Source organism: Dendrobates tinctorius, unplaced genomic scaffold, assembly GCF_039654945.1.
Source record: "Dendrobates tinctorius isolate UK_male_01 unplaced genomic scaffold, ASM3965494v1 ptg000097l, whole genome shotgun sequence".
Taxonomy (NCBI): domain Eukaryota; kingdom Metazoa; phylum Chordata; class Amphibia; order Anura; family Dendrobatidae; genus Dendrobates; species Dendrobates tinctorius.
Window position 1 is genome coordinate 1,769,083 of NW_027361765.1, and position 15,709 is coordinate 1,784,791.

The window sequence follows — 15,709 nt, forward strand, 5'->3', positions numbered from 1 at the left end:
TTCGGCTCTGTCTTCGGAACGACTCCCAAAGGGGAAACCACGAAAACCGGAAAAGGAGGGGAAACAAAACTTATTTTTCATGTTTTTCCCGAAACAACCGCGGCATGCGACAGAGCCGAATGCAAATTCTTCAAAACTAGCGGAATATCAAATGGAGGACAAGGGAAAGAAAACTATCCTTAAATCCCGCATACAGCAACGCCGCTTTATCCTTATTCGAGTACCTATTTAGATAGGTGACCATCCTTTCCAGATTCACTGGAGTCTCCCCCTTGCGAGTTTCCGCCCCCGGTTCTGGGCTTCCCTTTCTTGAAACACTTGGACGCTCCATGTGATCCAAATTTACAATTTGCCCCAAACTTACACTTGCCGTGGTTAAATTGCCAGCACACCCCTGCCTTATGCATCCCTGTCTGCCCTTGCCCGCTTCCACTTGTAGCGCTGGAGTTGCTACTACTTTGGCTGGTGCTCCCAGCCCCCCCATGAAAGGAGCTCCCAAACTTGTTCTGGGCTATCACACGCATCCACAATCAAATATCTTTCTGGTCCCAGCAAATAGGTGGACGCACGGCCTTCCTCTTGCCGGAATTGCTCATCATACCTCAGCTATGCCTGACCCCCATACACTCTGTAAGCCTCCCCTATAGCATCCAGGTAACAAAACAGTGCGGAGCAGTTGTCCGGGGCTTTTTCCCCAATGACGCTTGCCAAAATGGCAAAAGCTTGCTGCCAGTTTACAAATGCCTGAAGGATCAAATGGCACCTGCGCTTTTCCTCCTCCTCCTTCTTGCTATCCTCTTTCTTGCTCTTATCCAGGTTAAATTTCTCAAGAGGCAACAAAGATAATATTTCAACATACACATCCTTCCAAATACGCTCTTTCACCTCTTTCTTTAAATGAGCCCCCAGCGGGCCTTTGAAACATACATACACCTCAGCATACGCCCGGTCGTCCAAATGCACATGACACTCCTTCTCCTTCTCGGTTTGCACTGAAACCGATACAGGTTCGACGGCGCGGACAGCCGGCTCTAACCTGCTCTGACCAGATGACCCCCCCGGCCTGCGACCCAACCCAAGCTGCTACCGGTGATGGCGCGACAAAGCCCCACTTCAAGGGTGACAGCAGATAACGTACATCAGCGAGCATATCACTCACACCCCCACCGTAACTAAACCACTCGACCCTGACCCACCCCCAACACCAATAGATTCCGCCAGCGGCCCCCCATCTGCCAGCGAAGACAGCAAAAGTGGGTGACAAACAGTGGACACTGAAGCATACTCACCAGACTGTGAGGGGGCTGTGAGGGGGATGTGTGCCCTCCAGCCGGAAAGCCTGGATCCCCAGATGCATCCTGGATGTCGCGCCCGACGATGATGGCCTCACCGGCGAGTTGCTGACCCCCAAGACTCCCCACAGGAAGAACTGGGGAGGGAGGCCTGAGCCCCTGGGGGGATCCAGATTGCCGGACCCCGGAGAATGATGCCGCCTGTGACACCCCGCCGAAGGCTCCTTCCAGTGTCCCATCTTGCTGGAGTGAGGCATTAATGGCCCCCCGTGGTGCCTGGGGGCCCAAAACATTCCTCCTGCCTCCATCTGTGGGGGTAACCGGCGCCTGCCCTGCAGTGCTGCAGGCCGCTCGCACCACCCCTGAAGACCTGGAACTCCCGGATCCATGAGCCGAAGCGGGCCAAGCTGCGGTGCCTCCACAGCAGTGACCCCCCGCAGAATGCGATGCCCCAACGCCACTGGGGGATGGTGTCTCCAGCCCTGCTGTCCGGCAGGCCGCCACTCTGCCGACAGCCGACGTCAGACTGGAGGGAGAGGCAGGCCGTGCGGCGTGCACACTACCGCCGCGGCCCCCCGAAGAAGCCGGGCGATTGCATCATCCAGCGCGTGCTGGCTCTGCCCCCAGCCGGGAGCGAGGCGGAGGCTTAGTCACCGCCGCGGGGCCTCGCCGGGCCTGAGGATTCCTCCCAGGCCGGGATGCGCTGGAGGGAGGATTGCGCGTCGCCCGACCTGGAGGGTCCCGGGAGGGGCTCCTGCGGCGAGGCCTGGGGAGCGGCATCGGGTGAGAGCCGCTCAGGAGGCCTCACCCACCTCGATCGGCGCTCCCTCCCTTCCGGCGGGGCCGACTGCCCAGAGGTACCTGGGATCATCCCAGCCACCTGCGCTTCAAGCCAGCCCGGAGGCTGTGACCCGCAACCGCTCCAAGGCCTGATCCACTCCTGACATCCTGGGTGAGTGCGACTGCTTCTTGGGTGGAAGAGCGGGAACAGAGGAAGGAAACACCCCCAACCATCCCCTATATACCCCGTAACTCCCCCCCTCCTTAATATCAGCTCCCCCCACTAAACCCTCCAACCCCCCCGTCATGTTGGCCTCCGCCCACGCCTCTTATGGGAGGTTGGGAGGCTTGCTCTGGCCATTTCTTTTCTTTTGGGTCTGTAAGAAGTGTTCTTAAAGCAGTTGTCTTGTGGAAAATCTACTTTAAATTATCCTATTGGGGCATTCTGCATTAACAAATATAGTCTTTTACCTGGGACTCTATCAATTAGTCACAACAGTGAGTGGCTACAAAGAAGCATTCACTTCTTCTGGTGGATATAACGCATCTGATGTTCAGTGCATTGATTTATATACACCATGCTTCATCCAGAGTTAGCTGGAGTAAAATGTGCCAAATTAATTTAGAGGTGGATGCTTCCTAATTAATTTGCTGCATCTTTCGGTTAACCCGCATCTCATAAGAAACATATTCCAGTAAAGATTGGAGTACCTTTCCGTTGTAGTTTTGACATTTTTGTAGAATAAATTATGAGGAAGTTGTTGGCTTCACCCATCCATTCTATCTCCTGGCTTTCTTAGTTCACATTTCAAAAAGTTGGTGGAGTAGAACTGACATAATAACCTCAGAAGTCAAAACAATTTTGTTCAACTACAACATGCGCCAAAGTTTTGTTACATTTGAAACATATTTTCGACTCCTGGGTTTCTCTGTACTTTTTTTGCATAAATTCATCAAAATAGCGCAGACAATTCATGAATATTTCTTCACTACAAAAGTTATCTCCTTTTCCTATCTTTAACCGTGCACACATTTCGCGAATTTCACAAAAAAAGTGCCAATATAACTGACGTATATAAAATCACCTACTGGGAGATCTGGAATTTCGGCAAATTTTGTAACTTTCTTTATAAAGTCATGTTTCTTAGATGTGTTTAAAATACATGGAAAATCCACAATAATATAAAAATCTGAAAACAAGCTAAACCACAAAAGACAACGTGAAAAAGGATGCTAGTCATTTGTCACAAATCATAAAGTCATTGAGAGGTAAGATTAATGTAATGATGAATTGGGCAAATAAGTGGATATTGTATTTGACATTTGTATTGGTTTTATTATTATATCAGCTAATATCCTACCAGTGATATGGTAATGCTATCATCAAAACTGAAGAGCTGCCATTGTCATTTTCTATATTTTACACTGTGTTTTATACACTTACTTATCATAAAGAACAATATCAGGAATCCAGATAGAATCTGATGGCACCCGTATTGAAGTTATCCCAGCAAACTCACTTGGAGCCCATCTTAGTTTAACATCTACCCACTCCTGAAGAGAAAAAAAGTATAAATACAGGCATCACTTTTTATGATTTTATTGTGATATTTCATAATTTCTGGTTCCTTTCCCTCCTCTACATGTTAGGGTATGTTTGCATGGGCCAGATTACATCAGGATTTGCTGCGGAATGAACGCTGCGTACAGCCACAGCGTTTATTCTGCAGCATCCAGATGTTACAGCATAGTGGAGGGGATTTTATGAAATCCCGTCTCCACTATGCCTAGTAAAACATGGGTGACACATCCACGAAACTGGACATATGGCACATCTTTTTAGACCACAGCATGTCTATTTATCTTGTGGAGATGCTCAGTCTCCGCAAGATAAATAGCCCAGTCTATGGATACGATGCGGTGATTCCACATGTGTTCAATGAACAGTTGTGGAATCACCGCACATAGAACAGGGGGTGGTGCTTTGGGTGGAGCGGCTTTCCACTCCGTCCAAAGCGCAGGGTTTCCGGACCATGGAAACATACCCTAACGATGAGATATTTTAGGGCTGCTGTAATAATTTACCACTATTGCTACATGTCGCTCTGAAGGGTTTTAAAAATACCATTCCAACAAAATTGCAGTATTTCAGCAAATCCAATTTTTTTTAAAAGAAAAAAACAAACAAAAACCCAAGCAAAAATAAAAAGGCAAGCACAGTATCACACCGTAAACCTTTTGTTGTTGGTTAACCACAGTTTTCCTTTCTACTGAAGAAATCCACAGCACTAAAGGGAATCTGTCACCACATTTGACCTATATCTATACAGGTTATAGTCTGCTGAGGACAGTGATACCTGTATGTCTCATATCAGATTAGTTGTTGTGTATACATCATGTTTTATCCCTTCATATAAATGACATCTTCCAGGCTCTGGGGAGGACACTGCCTGGAAGATAACTCTGCCTCCAGAGTTTATTTTACATGAAGGAAGAGTTACCAGTGTGATGTGCAATGGCCACTCTCTGCTCTCATCATCTCACTGCAGAGCTGTGTGTAATTATACCTGACACATCTTACAGCTTCCTCTCAGCTTCAGCTTCCATCTCACAGGCAGACAGGGTTGCGATATTGTTACAATACAGCAGATCTCAGGGAGCTGCAAAAAAATGTGTTTGCAAGAAGACAAATTTCATTTATCCTGTTCTGTGTTAGTTACTTGTCTCACACCGATAACTCTCCCTTTTATTTAAGATAAGCTCTGGAGGCAGAGTTATCTTCCAGGCATCATCCTCTCCATGGCCTGGAAGATGTCATTTACATATAAGAAAAACATGGATTTCTTCGGAATAAGACATCAGATCACAGATGTCATTTTATTCATTTTTATTCATTTTTGTCATGTCATTTTATTCAGCTTCATATGATCTGTGTGCCCATTAAGATGGCTTAGGAGGGTCGATCTTACTGAAAAATTCCCTTTAAAAATTGAATGAATCGGTAGAACAAAAATATCTTAGAATGTTAGTTAAACTGCCTGATTGCAAAAAAAAAAATAAATAAATAAAATAAAGCTTTACATTCTATAACAACATTAGAGAAGCAATTATGCTTACATGTGTGCTGTGGAAACAAAGAGGCAGGTAGTGTATGGAAGTTGATATATTTGAGGACTATGGTACCCCTTGGATATGCAGGTGTGTGAATGGGGTCTCATCCTGTTAATGGCAGTATAGCTGTCGCTGGTAGATATGCACCTTTGCAATAGCTGTCACTTTAGCCCCATTGCCCAACTTTTTGCCTTTACATAGATGATACTGCTCCATCCAAACATTTGTGTAAACAGAAATGTCATCTTGTACACTATACTCCTATACTTTGTATAATACACATAAATATTCTTTAAGAGTGCCGGGTTCATTCTATACAGTCTATGGAGGCTCCTACACATACTTTTCGTCACATTTGAATATTATCCAACATCTCTAGAATACTGACACATTTTGACACATCTGTTTTGGCACAGTTTCTTGTGGATTAATAGTGCCCTTTGCTGTATTATTGATCCTGATACAAATTCATTAAAACTTTGTCCAAACCTGTCCTAAAAGATCCCCGTGCTCTACAATGTGACACGTTTCTATATTTTTCTTTGCTCTACTTTGAGAATAAAGTGATTTTACATAGGGCATGTTGGACTTCTGGGATACAACTAGCTCAGCTACACACCATTGTTTGGGATATAAAAGTAAAAGACTATTGTGAAAACATCCTCTCATCCTATAAACACATCAGTTTCTTTTCTCATCCTCAAAATAAATGGGCTCATTCTAATGAATGTACTAGATCAGGTTTTCCCCCGTTTTTGGACCTTGCGTCCATTCCTACCATGCGAGTATCAACCATGTATCTCAAATGAGTTAAAGCCTGATGAAGGTTTCCCGAACTTCTTCCAGTAACCAGCCAGTGGGAAATGGACAACACATGAGATACAACTTGTGTGCTGTCCAATTTCTTTTGGTGGACCAATTTACTTGAATGGATAAGTTTGATCCACAAATCCACTCAAATTTGGACTTGTCTGAAATAGGAGGAGTTATGGAGGATCTGGAGCAGGATGTGGCATGGCCACACCTTCCTGTCCAATTCATTGATGTGCTGCTTCAGTCCTAATAGGAGTAGCATTCTTGTTGTGCCACATGCAGGTGCTCACCACTTATAAGATGCACCTCTTATTTGGTGAACACCTCTTAATGATTTTGGTGCCTTGTACTCCATGAATGTTGGTATAGTGCGAGCGTGCGCCACATCAGTCCTAATGAATTAGCTACATAGACATCAATAGCTAAATTTTAAAAATGCAAAACTCACACATGTGAATGAGGTCTTTAAGGCTATGTTCACAAATTGCATTTTTGCTGCCTTTTTTGCTGCTTTTTAATACAAATTTTAAGCTGCATTTTACAGTACCAGCAAAGCCTGTGAGATTTCAGAAATCTCATGCACACACATTGTTTTTTCTTTTCCTGACTGATTTGAAAAACTCCTGTGTTTTTTTCAAACTGCAGCATGTCACTTCCTTCAGCGCTTTTTCACCCACAGGAAACATTGAGTAAGTGCAAAAAAGCAGCAAAAACGCAGTAAAAAAATACAGTTATCAGGTTTTGCTGTGCTTTTGGTGCAAAAACCTTAAGGAAGTTGCGCCATGATTGTTTTGGGGGGGCATTAAAATTTATCAGCATGCACAAGAGGCAACAAAAACTCAACTTGTGGCAGTATCGAGCAGGTTTTGACTGCAGAAAAAAAAAACACACCAAAAACGCAATGTGTGAACAAAGCCTAATAAATATTTTTTTTGGCTAAGGCTTCAGATATATCTGTAGTGCCCATACCGTGCTCACTTAGCCTCACTCACCACAATAAAATGTAACCAATTACATCACATTTCATTGCCAAGATTAATACATACTTGTTTTAGCCAAACATTAGTTGTCATCAGTTGATTTTTTTCATCCTGTAAAAGGAAAGAAATATTGCATTCATTATTTGAAATAAAAATTTCACTATCGATACTGTTTTATTAACGTATTAATTGTTTGAGTAAGTGAAAATAAATTTGGATTTTTTTTAGTACAGAATAAAGTGTTGACTTTTTTAGACTAATGGATGTAGTCATTATATAAATTCACACAGTAAAATGTCATTTTAACAACAATAATACATGTCATCAAAGTAAATGGAAGCAATGGGTAAATTATTAATGAGGCACGTGGGGCTTTGAAGTGTAAAAGACTCCTGTGATAAATTATTTAAACCAAGTTACGTGTAAGATCTTTAATACAAAGTCAGTGAAGGTGTCAGCTCTAATTTTCTATACTCCTCTCTTTCATACCCAGATGATCAAATATTTCAGGTCCATAACTTCATTTGATTAAAATGTAGAAAAAGAAGAAGAGAGACAGCAATAGTAAAAAGAATATTACTATACATACTACATCCACGAGCTGTGTAATTGCAAGGCCAAACTTGACTTTCACAGTGTCATTTAAGTGCTCAACAGGGCGGACCCACTTCTGGTAATCTTGTTGTTGAAATAAATAATTGAATAATCTGTCTTCACTTTTTGCTATGAACGACGGTTCGGAAATTCCTATAAAAAAAGGGAAAAAAAGAAAGAAAATAATTTATGAAAGAGAGATAAGTGTTGAACTGTAGTACAGCTATGGCTGCTGAATTTTGCATGCTGGTCAGACCGGCATGCTTGCATTAAGGTACTGTCACACTAAGAGATATCGCTAGCAATATCGCTATAACTTGTGACATTAAAGCGATATTGCTAGCGATATCGCTATGTCTGATACTTACCTACAACCCGCTCCCCCGCTGGTTATCGCTGATCGCACGAGAACAGGCTGGACTGTTTCTCGTCGTCAGCTTCCTGCGGCGCTTCCTGCTGTGACGATGAGCGACGCGTGGACGCGGGCGGGAGGACGCAGGATCGCCTCGTCTGACAGGTAAGTAGCGACCCCCGTCCCCAGCGATGTCGCTAGTGAGATCTGCCTGTGTGGCAGCTCACTAGCGACCACTTAGCGATGTACCAGCGATCCTGACCACGTCATATCAATGGACGGGTTCGCTGGTACATCACTAAGTGTGACAGTACCTTTAGACTCAGCTATACAGCTGGCACAATGTTATGGATGACTCTCTAAGTGGCACAATGTGATGGCTGATTAGCTGCTGGTATTCTAGCAGTATTGTATGATGTATACTTATTCATGGGCATGCATGCCCACCTGTAAGGCCATGTTCCCACCTTCAGTATTTGGTCAGTATTTGTAAGCCAAAACCAGAAGTGGGTGAGAAATGCAGAAGTGGTGATGGGTTTCTATTATACTTTTCCTCTGATTGCTCCTCACCTGGCTTTGGCTTACAAATACTAAGGTAAAATAGTGACCAAATACTGAAGGTGGAAACGTGGCCTAATTGTGTAATACGCTGAAAGTTTATTGTGAAGACAGTCATCTGAGAAATCTGCTGTTTAGAACAGTTCATGGGCATCATTCATATCATTTGTTCTGGGCACTCCAAGATTTTCTCAAGGTTATTACTTTGAATGGTTCCACAATTGAGGCTCCTTAGGGCTCTTTCAGATGTCTGTGAATGCCGGTCCAATCTCTGATGTCAATGGACTGACTCCCCATCTCTCAATCTAAGTATGAAGCTTCTTTTATTTCAATGAGGTTGTCACGCTTGGTTCGGGAGACCTGCGCTAAGTCCGTGCATTGCGATTCGAGATCGGACCGATGTTCACGGAGATCTGAAAGAAACCTTACTTCAAGCTAAGGGACTGCTATAAACTGCTCTTTAAAAAAACCCTTCCCCAGGGGTTTTCTGATTAGTCACAGAAAGCAGAGGGACAAATTTACTATTTCTGTCTAACAGAGATGAGATAATCAATCTGATGCAAATTTTTAGGAATTTGTTAAACCCGGCAACACGGAATTTGCCATTTGATTCACGAAAATCGTAAAAATTGGCTGCTGCTATTTTACACATTGCAGAGGAGTGCATCAGCCAGAGAAGGCTGGCATAGAGTGAGTACGGAAAATATTCAGACCCCTTAAAATTTTTCACTCTTTGTTTCATTGCAGTCATTTGGTAAATTCAAAAATGTTCATTTTTTCTCAATAATGTACACTCTGCAGCCCATCTTGACTGAAAAAAAAACACAGAAATGTAAAATTTTTTGCAAATTTATTAAAAAAAGAAAAAATGAAATGTCACACGGTCATAAGTATTCATAACATTTGCTCAGTTTTGAGTAGAAGCACCCTTTTGACCTAGTACAGCCATGAGTCTTCTTGGGAATGATGCAACAAGTTTTTCACACCTGGATTTGGGGATCCTCTGCCATTCTTCCTTGCAGATTCACTCCAGTTCCGTTAGGTTGGATGGTGAACGTTGGTGAACAGCCATTTTTAGATCTCTCCAGAGATGATCAATTGGATTTAGGTCAGGGCTCTGGCAGGGCCAGTCAAGAATGGTTGTTCTGCCTTCTTCCACGCATGATGCTGTGTGGATTCCAGCATACGGCTTAACCTTTCATCCACTCCCAGAAACAAGACTGTATGGGTGCTTAAGTCTGTTATTTATTGGGATAATATGGACAACAATGAGAGATGATAACAGATGGTATAGTAGAACAGTAGATGACATCAGGGGTTGTTGTACACAGTTATAGATGATATCATAGATTGTTGAACACAATGTGTATGATTCGGGTAAAAACTACAAGAGACAGATAATACAGCATGTCAGTACTGAAAGACAGTGTACAATACACAAACACTGGCAGGTAATAGCAATGCAGGGTATTATCACAACAGTAGCAATGATACAGGATGCTGTTGTCATGCATTATATAAGAGCTGGGCAATATAACATACACAGCAGCAAATGGGAAAGATAACTAACACTAATGGCTGCCAGCTTTACATTCACTGAATGGAGGATGCATCACTAGAGGATGCTTATAACAAACATGCAGTGAAATAACATCACAGGAGCTGAGCATGCAATGCAAACATCATAGGGGGCTGCATTATGGCTGCTAACAGATGCATAACTAATAATTGCATTATCCTTACCGGAATCTGCTTGTTATAAGCAATGGTTTGAAAAGAGCTGAGCTGGTGTGAGCTACTCCAGAGATAGGTGGAAAAATGGTTACATATTGTTGACCAGGCAGAAAGAAGGGTTGGTTCTGAACAATTAACCATTTGGAGAACAGAAATTTCCAAACACATGAATAAAAGGAGAAGGGCAACTTATGACACCTAATAGCCATAGCTGTAACAGCACTTAAAAATATCTAGCTGCACAGAATGGGCAGAACAATGGTCACAGAGTTGTTCTGAAGCCAATTCTTTCTTATTTTAGTTGTGTGCTTAGGATCATTGTCTTGCTGGAAGGTGAACTTTTGACCAAGTCTGAGGTCCAGAGTAGGGATGGGCGAGTCTACTCGCTAGGACTCGTTACTCGGCGAATAGTAAGGGACTCGCTGGACTCGTTACTCGGCGAGTCTCCCAGTGATTACTCGCACAGTAACGAGTCCAATGCAAGTCAATGGCAATCCTAGTTTTGTCAGAGTTTTTTTTTCTCACTCGCTAGACTCGCTATATCACATCGCTGTCAACAGCGAGTCTGAGCGAGTCTGAGCGAGTCTGAGCGAGTCTACGATTCCGAGTCCTGTATACTGGATTCGGGACTCGCTTATACAGAATCTGTTATGTTCCTACAAGTTTCCAAGACAGCCTATGTCAACACACAGCGATTGTGTGCGAGTCTGAGCGAGTCTACGAATCCCAAGTCCTGTATACTGGATTCGGGACTCGCAAATATAGAATCTGTTATGTTCCTACAAAGCTTCCGAGACAGCCTAGCGTGTTAGGTCAGAAAACTTTTTTAGATGGACAAGCATGTTAGCCAATCATATTCAGTAATGTTGGTTGTGGCAGGACTATGATTGGCTTCTGTCCATCGTGATGCCTATGTCATGTATGAGAGGCGAGACTGTATATAAGCCTTTTCCACCGCCATTTCCTCTACATTCCTGAGAGATCTGAGATAGAGCAGGGTGAGGTAGATGCTTGAGCAGATCATAGGGATTGTCAGTTAGTGTAGGGAAACTTCAAGATTCCTTATATTAAACCCAAACAGCTCTTCTGAGAGCTACCAGGAGGACAGAGGAGTACTGTGTAGACTGTAGGCAGGCAGGCAGGGAGGATCAAGCCTTACAGTGCAGTGCACAGTGCAGGGACTAGTGTGCAGCTTCACTGCTAGGTGTCAGCACACACACTTACCCCGCCAGCAAGTGACGCCTACAGCACCACCTAACTCCATCTCGGTGACTGTGCATTTGTCAACAATGTCACAAAAACCACAATTTCCCAAAAAAGAGGTTGCAAAGGGACGAGGTCGTGGCCGTAGCAGTGCAGGGAACATCACTTGAGCGATCTCCCTCCAGGCTGTAGTCCGCTGGATGTTATGCCCATAGGCAGGGTCAGTGGGGAGCCAAAGCAGGGGCCGAGCCTCCACCAGATCAATCAACTGCAGCGTGTTGACAGTGACACGGGCCATGATTGCTCTGTATTGCTCTGTGTGTGTGTGCGTATGTCAACTCGACTCGGATTATTTCCTGTTTGCTCAAAGCATGGTGTGTGCTAGAGAAAATCGCTTCCCTCACCTCATCGGCACTAAATAAGACAAACAAATGCGAGTTTGGACTCGGACACAGCAGCAACAAACTGTTGCGAGTGGGGTTTACAAATCGCCAATGAAAGCGCTTTCCGAGACACATCTGCGATTTGTAAATCGCACATTACTCGCTAAGACTCGCTTCCCCATTCATTAACATTGGACTCGCTAGACTCGCAACGAGTAGCGAGTCCCGGGCTCGGACTCGCTAGAGTCAAGCGATTCCGAGTAATTTAGGACTCGCCCATCACTAGTCCAGAGCTCTTTGAAAGATGTTTTCATCCAGGATATCCCTGTACTTGGCTGTATTCTTGCTTCCTTCAATTGGAACTAGTCGTACTGTCCCTGCAGCTGAAAAATGTCTCATAGTATGATGCTGCCAACACCATGTTTCACTGTTGGGATTGTATTGGGCACGTGATGAGCAGTGCCTGGTTTTCTCCACACATACCACTTAGAATTATCACCAAAAAGTTCTATCTTCATCTCATCAGAGCAGAGAATCTTATTTCTCATAGTCTGGGAGTCCTTGATGTGTTTTTTAGCAAACTCTATGCAAGCTCTCATGTCTGCTGCTGAGGAGAGGCTTCCGCCGGGCCACTTTGCCATAAAAGCCCAACTGGTGGAGGGCTGCAATGATAGTTGACTTTGTGGAACTTTCTCCCATCTCCCTACTGCATCTCTGGAGCTCAGCCACAGTGATCTTGGGGTTCTTCTTTAACTCTATCACCAAGGCTCTTCTCTCATGATTGCTCAGTTTGGCTGGATGGCCAGGTTTAGGAAGGCTTCTGGTAGTCCCAAACTTCTTCCATTTAAGGATTATGGAGGCCACTGTGCCCTTAGGAACCTTGAGCACTGCAGATATTCTTTTGGAACCTTGGCCAGATCTGTGCCTTGCCACAATTCTGTCTCTGAGCTCCTTGGCCAGTTCCTTTGACCTCATGATTCTCATTTGGTCTGACATGCACTGTGAGCTGTGAGGTCTTAAGGGCCCGTCACACTAAGCGATGTCGCTAGCAATAGCGCTATAATGTCACTGGTTTTGTGACGTAGCAGCGATATTGCTAGCGATATCGCTATGTGTGACACTTACCTCCGACCGGCTCCCCCGCTGGTTATCGCTGATCACGCGAGAACGGCCTGGGCCGTTTCTCGTCGTCAGCTTCCTGCTGTGGCGATGAGCGACGCGTGGACGTGGGCGGGAGGACGTCTTCATCGCCTCGTCTGACAGGTAAGTAGCGACCGCCGATCGCTGCTATGTCGCTTGTGAGATCTGCCTGTTTGGCGATGCACCAGCGATCCTGACCAGGTCATATCGTTGTTGTGATCGCTGGTGCATCACTAAGTGTGACAGTACCTTTATATAGACAGGTGTGTGCCTTTACAAATCAAGTCCTATCAGTTTAATTAAACACTGCAGGACTCCAATGAAGGAGTAGAAGCATCTCAAGGAGGATCACAAGGTAATGGACAGTAGGTAACTTAAATATGAAAAGGATCTGAATACTTATGACCATGTGATATTTCAGTTTTTCTTTTTTAATAAGTTTGCAAAAATTTCTACATTTCTATTTTTTTTCAATAAAGATGGGGTGCAGAGTGTACATTAATGAGAAAAAAAAGAACTTTTTTGAATTTACCAAATGGCTGCAATTAGAGATGAGCGACTTTGCCTTTTTCCGGGTCGAGTCGGGGTTCATGAAACCCGACTTTCTCAAAAGTCGGGTTTAACGAAATCGGCCGATTATCGTGAAAAGTCGAAGGCCGACTGAAACACGAAACCCAATGCAAGTCAATGGGGAGCCAAGGTCGGCAGGGAGTGGAGGACAGGAAACACACCTACTGTGCCCATTTTAATACCAAAAACATCAATTCTTATTACTTAAGCTTGTCAACCTTAATTTACTTTATAATAATAGTTAGGCATTGAAAACTGGGGGTTCTTTGGCTAAAGTTGTGGGGGGGGTAGGGCTGGCTCCAGATTTTGGTGGGCCCTGGGCCAAAGAGTGTCACTGGGCTCTTTTAACACATGCCACAATTCATGATCCTCTGATACGGCAGAGAAATAGCGGTATAGTACAATGAAAAATACTTCACTTCTTATATCTCATTACTGATATCCATTTTAAATTCTCCAATAGCTCCAAAAACGGACAGTATATTACTCCATACAGTATTATGGCCACCGCATAGTGCGCTATACAGAGTAATGAGGCCCATATATTTCTCCATACAGAATCATTGATCCCATATAATGTTCCATACAGTATATGATGAGCGCCACATAATGCTACAGTATATGTTGGTCCCCATGGATGAAGCTTCACTGTGTTATGGGCCCAAATAATGATCCATATATAATGGGCCCCATTTCTAAAGCTCCAGTGCATAATGGGCCCTGTAAATGCTGCTCCAGTGTCTGATGTCCACCTTTGGAATGTTCCAGTGTATGGTGGGCCTCATATATCATTCTCCAGAGTATAGTGCTCCCCAAAAATTGCTGTCCCAACATTGAAAACAAATAAGTCTCCTCGCTAGGGAATCCCTGTACTAGTCTGGACTCCTCGTCATCCCCATCTTCCATCTCACTGCACTTGGACTGTTTAGGCAGAGGGCATACAGACGTGATGTCATCGCGCTCTCTGACCAGAATGTCACTGTCAGGAAACGTGGAAGACGTCACTGCGGTGGAGCAGGGAGAGGTAAGTATTTCAACTTTGCAAGTGCTGTGATCCTGAGCAAGCAGGGGGGCCCACTTGTTGGCGACGGCACTGGCACAGGGCCCCTCATAGTACGGCGGTCTGTCTGACGGCGGGTGGGCTCCCACCGGCAGAGACACTTTTGCGTACTATGAGGGGCCCTGTGCCAGTGCCGTAGCCCATGAGTATGCCACCCATCTGCTCAAGGAACCTACACTTTTATCTGCACCTTCCTCTTTGTCACCGTGTAAGGTGGTATAGTATGCGGGAAGGGGAACCTGAGTTTCATCAGGGTCCGATTCTGGCTGTGTAGAGTGCGAGGGGAATGTAGTTGTCTGGGTCAATGTACCAGCAGAATCATCTAGCAGTGGCTGGGCATCAGTGCACTTGTGGCGCCCCCAGGAATATGGTCGCCACAGTGGCATTACCTTCCTCCTAGGGAGTGTGATGCCATGCTTGGGAGCAACGAAGGATCTCTCTAGCAGATAAACGAACACACAACACGGTTCCCACTCCAGGCCAGCAAGGAGACCTCTAAACCTGACTGCTGAGGAGCTGCTCTCTGTGGTCGGGAGGAGGTAAGTTAGGGCAGTCTGTGAAGGGAAGGGGAAGTGTGTGGACGTGAGAAGGGGACCTGGAGGATGAGCAGAGTTAAGGCTCACTCCTAGCTGGAGCGCATGGTCGGGATTCCGGTCTCCGAGTTTGTAGGGACACTGATGGTACTGCAGCAGAAACAGGAGGAAGTAGCAGCTGTAAATGCTCTGTTCCCAACTAAGGCTCGGAGGCCCCAGCAGCGATGTGTGTGAGCCAGAAGGAAAAGGCTATGGCTGCCTGCCATACGAGAAAGTTCCAAAAGAGAGTCAACAGGGGGAACTTCAGTGAACTCAGTACTGCGAGTACCTCAGATAAGCGCTAGAACGGAGGCCACACTACCTATCTGCAGAGGGAGAATTCCAAATTTGCTTCCAGGCTGACCAACTCCTTCTCCATCTGTACTCTGGGTCCTGGACTGCACTTACCATGTACAGGTAAAGGAACTGCATGACTGTGTCTGTCATCTCTCTCCTGCACCTGGCGCTCGGCTCTGCTACATCCTGCACTGCACACCATCTACCAACTCTTTCATCTGCCCTGCGACTACAGCCCTACCTGTGCAGGGCTTCTACTTCTTAGCTGCA

At 44.9% G+C, this 15,709-nt stretch overlaps 1 protein-coding gene across 1 annotated transcript in view; it reads right to left on the reverse strand.

The window, feature by feature from the left end:
* Positions 1-15,709, reverse strand: part of CHRNA5 (cholinergic receptor nicotinic alpha 5 subunit) — an 89,334-nt gene that overhangs the window by 15,707 nt on the left and 57,918 nt on the right. The window contains exons 2-4 of the mRNA XM_073586863.1: positions 7,566-7,723; positions 7,043-7,087; positions 3,517-3,626 (exon numbers count right to left, since the gene is read on the reverse strand). Coding sequence (XP_073442964.1) covers positions 3,517-3,626; positions 7,043-7,087; positions 7,566-7,723 — 313 coding nt within the window. The remainder of the gene's footprint in view (positions 1-3,516; positions 3,627-7,042; positions 7,088-7,565; positions 7,724-15,709) is intronic.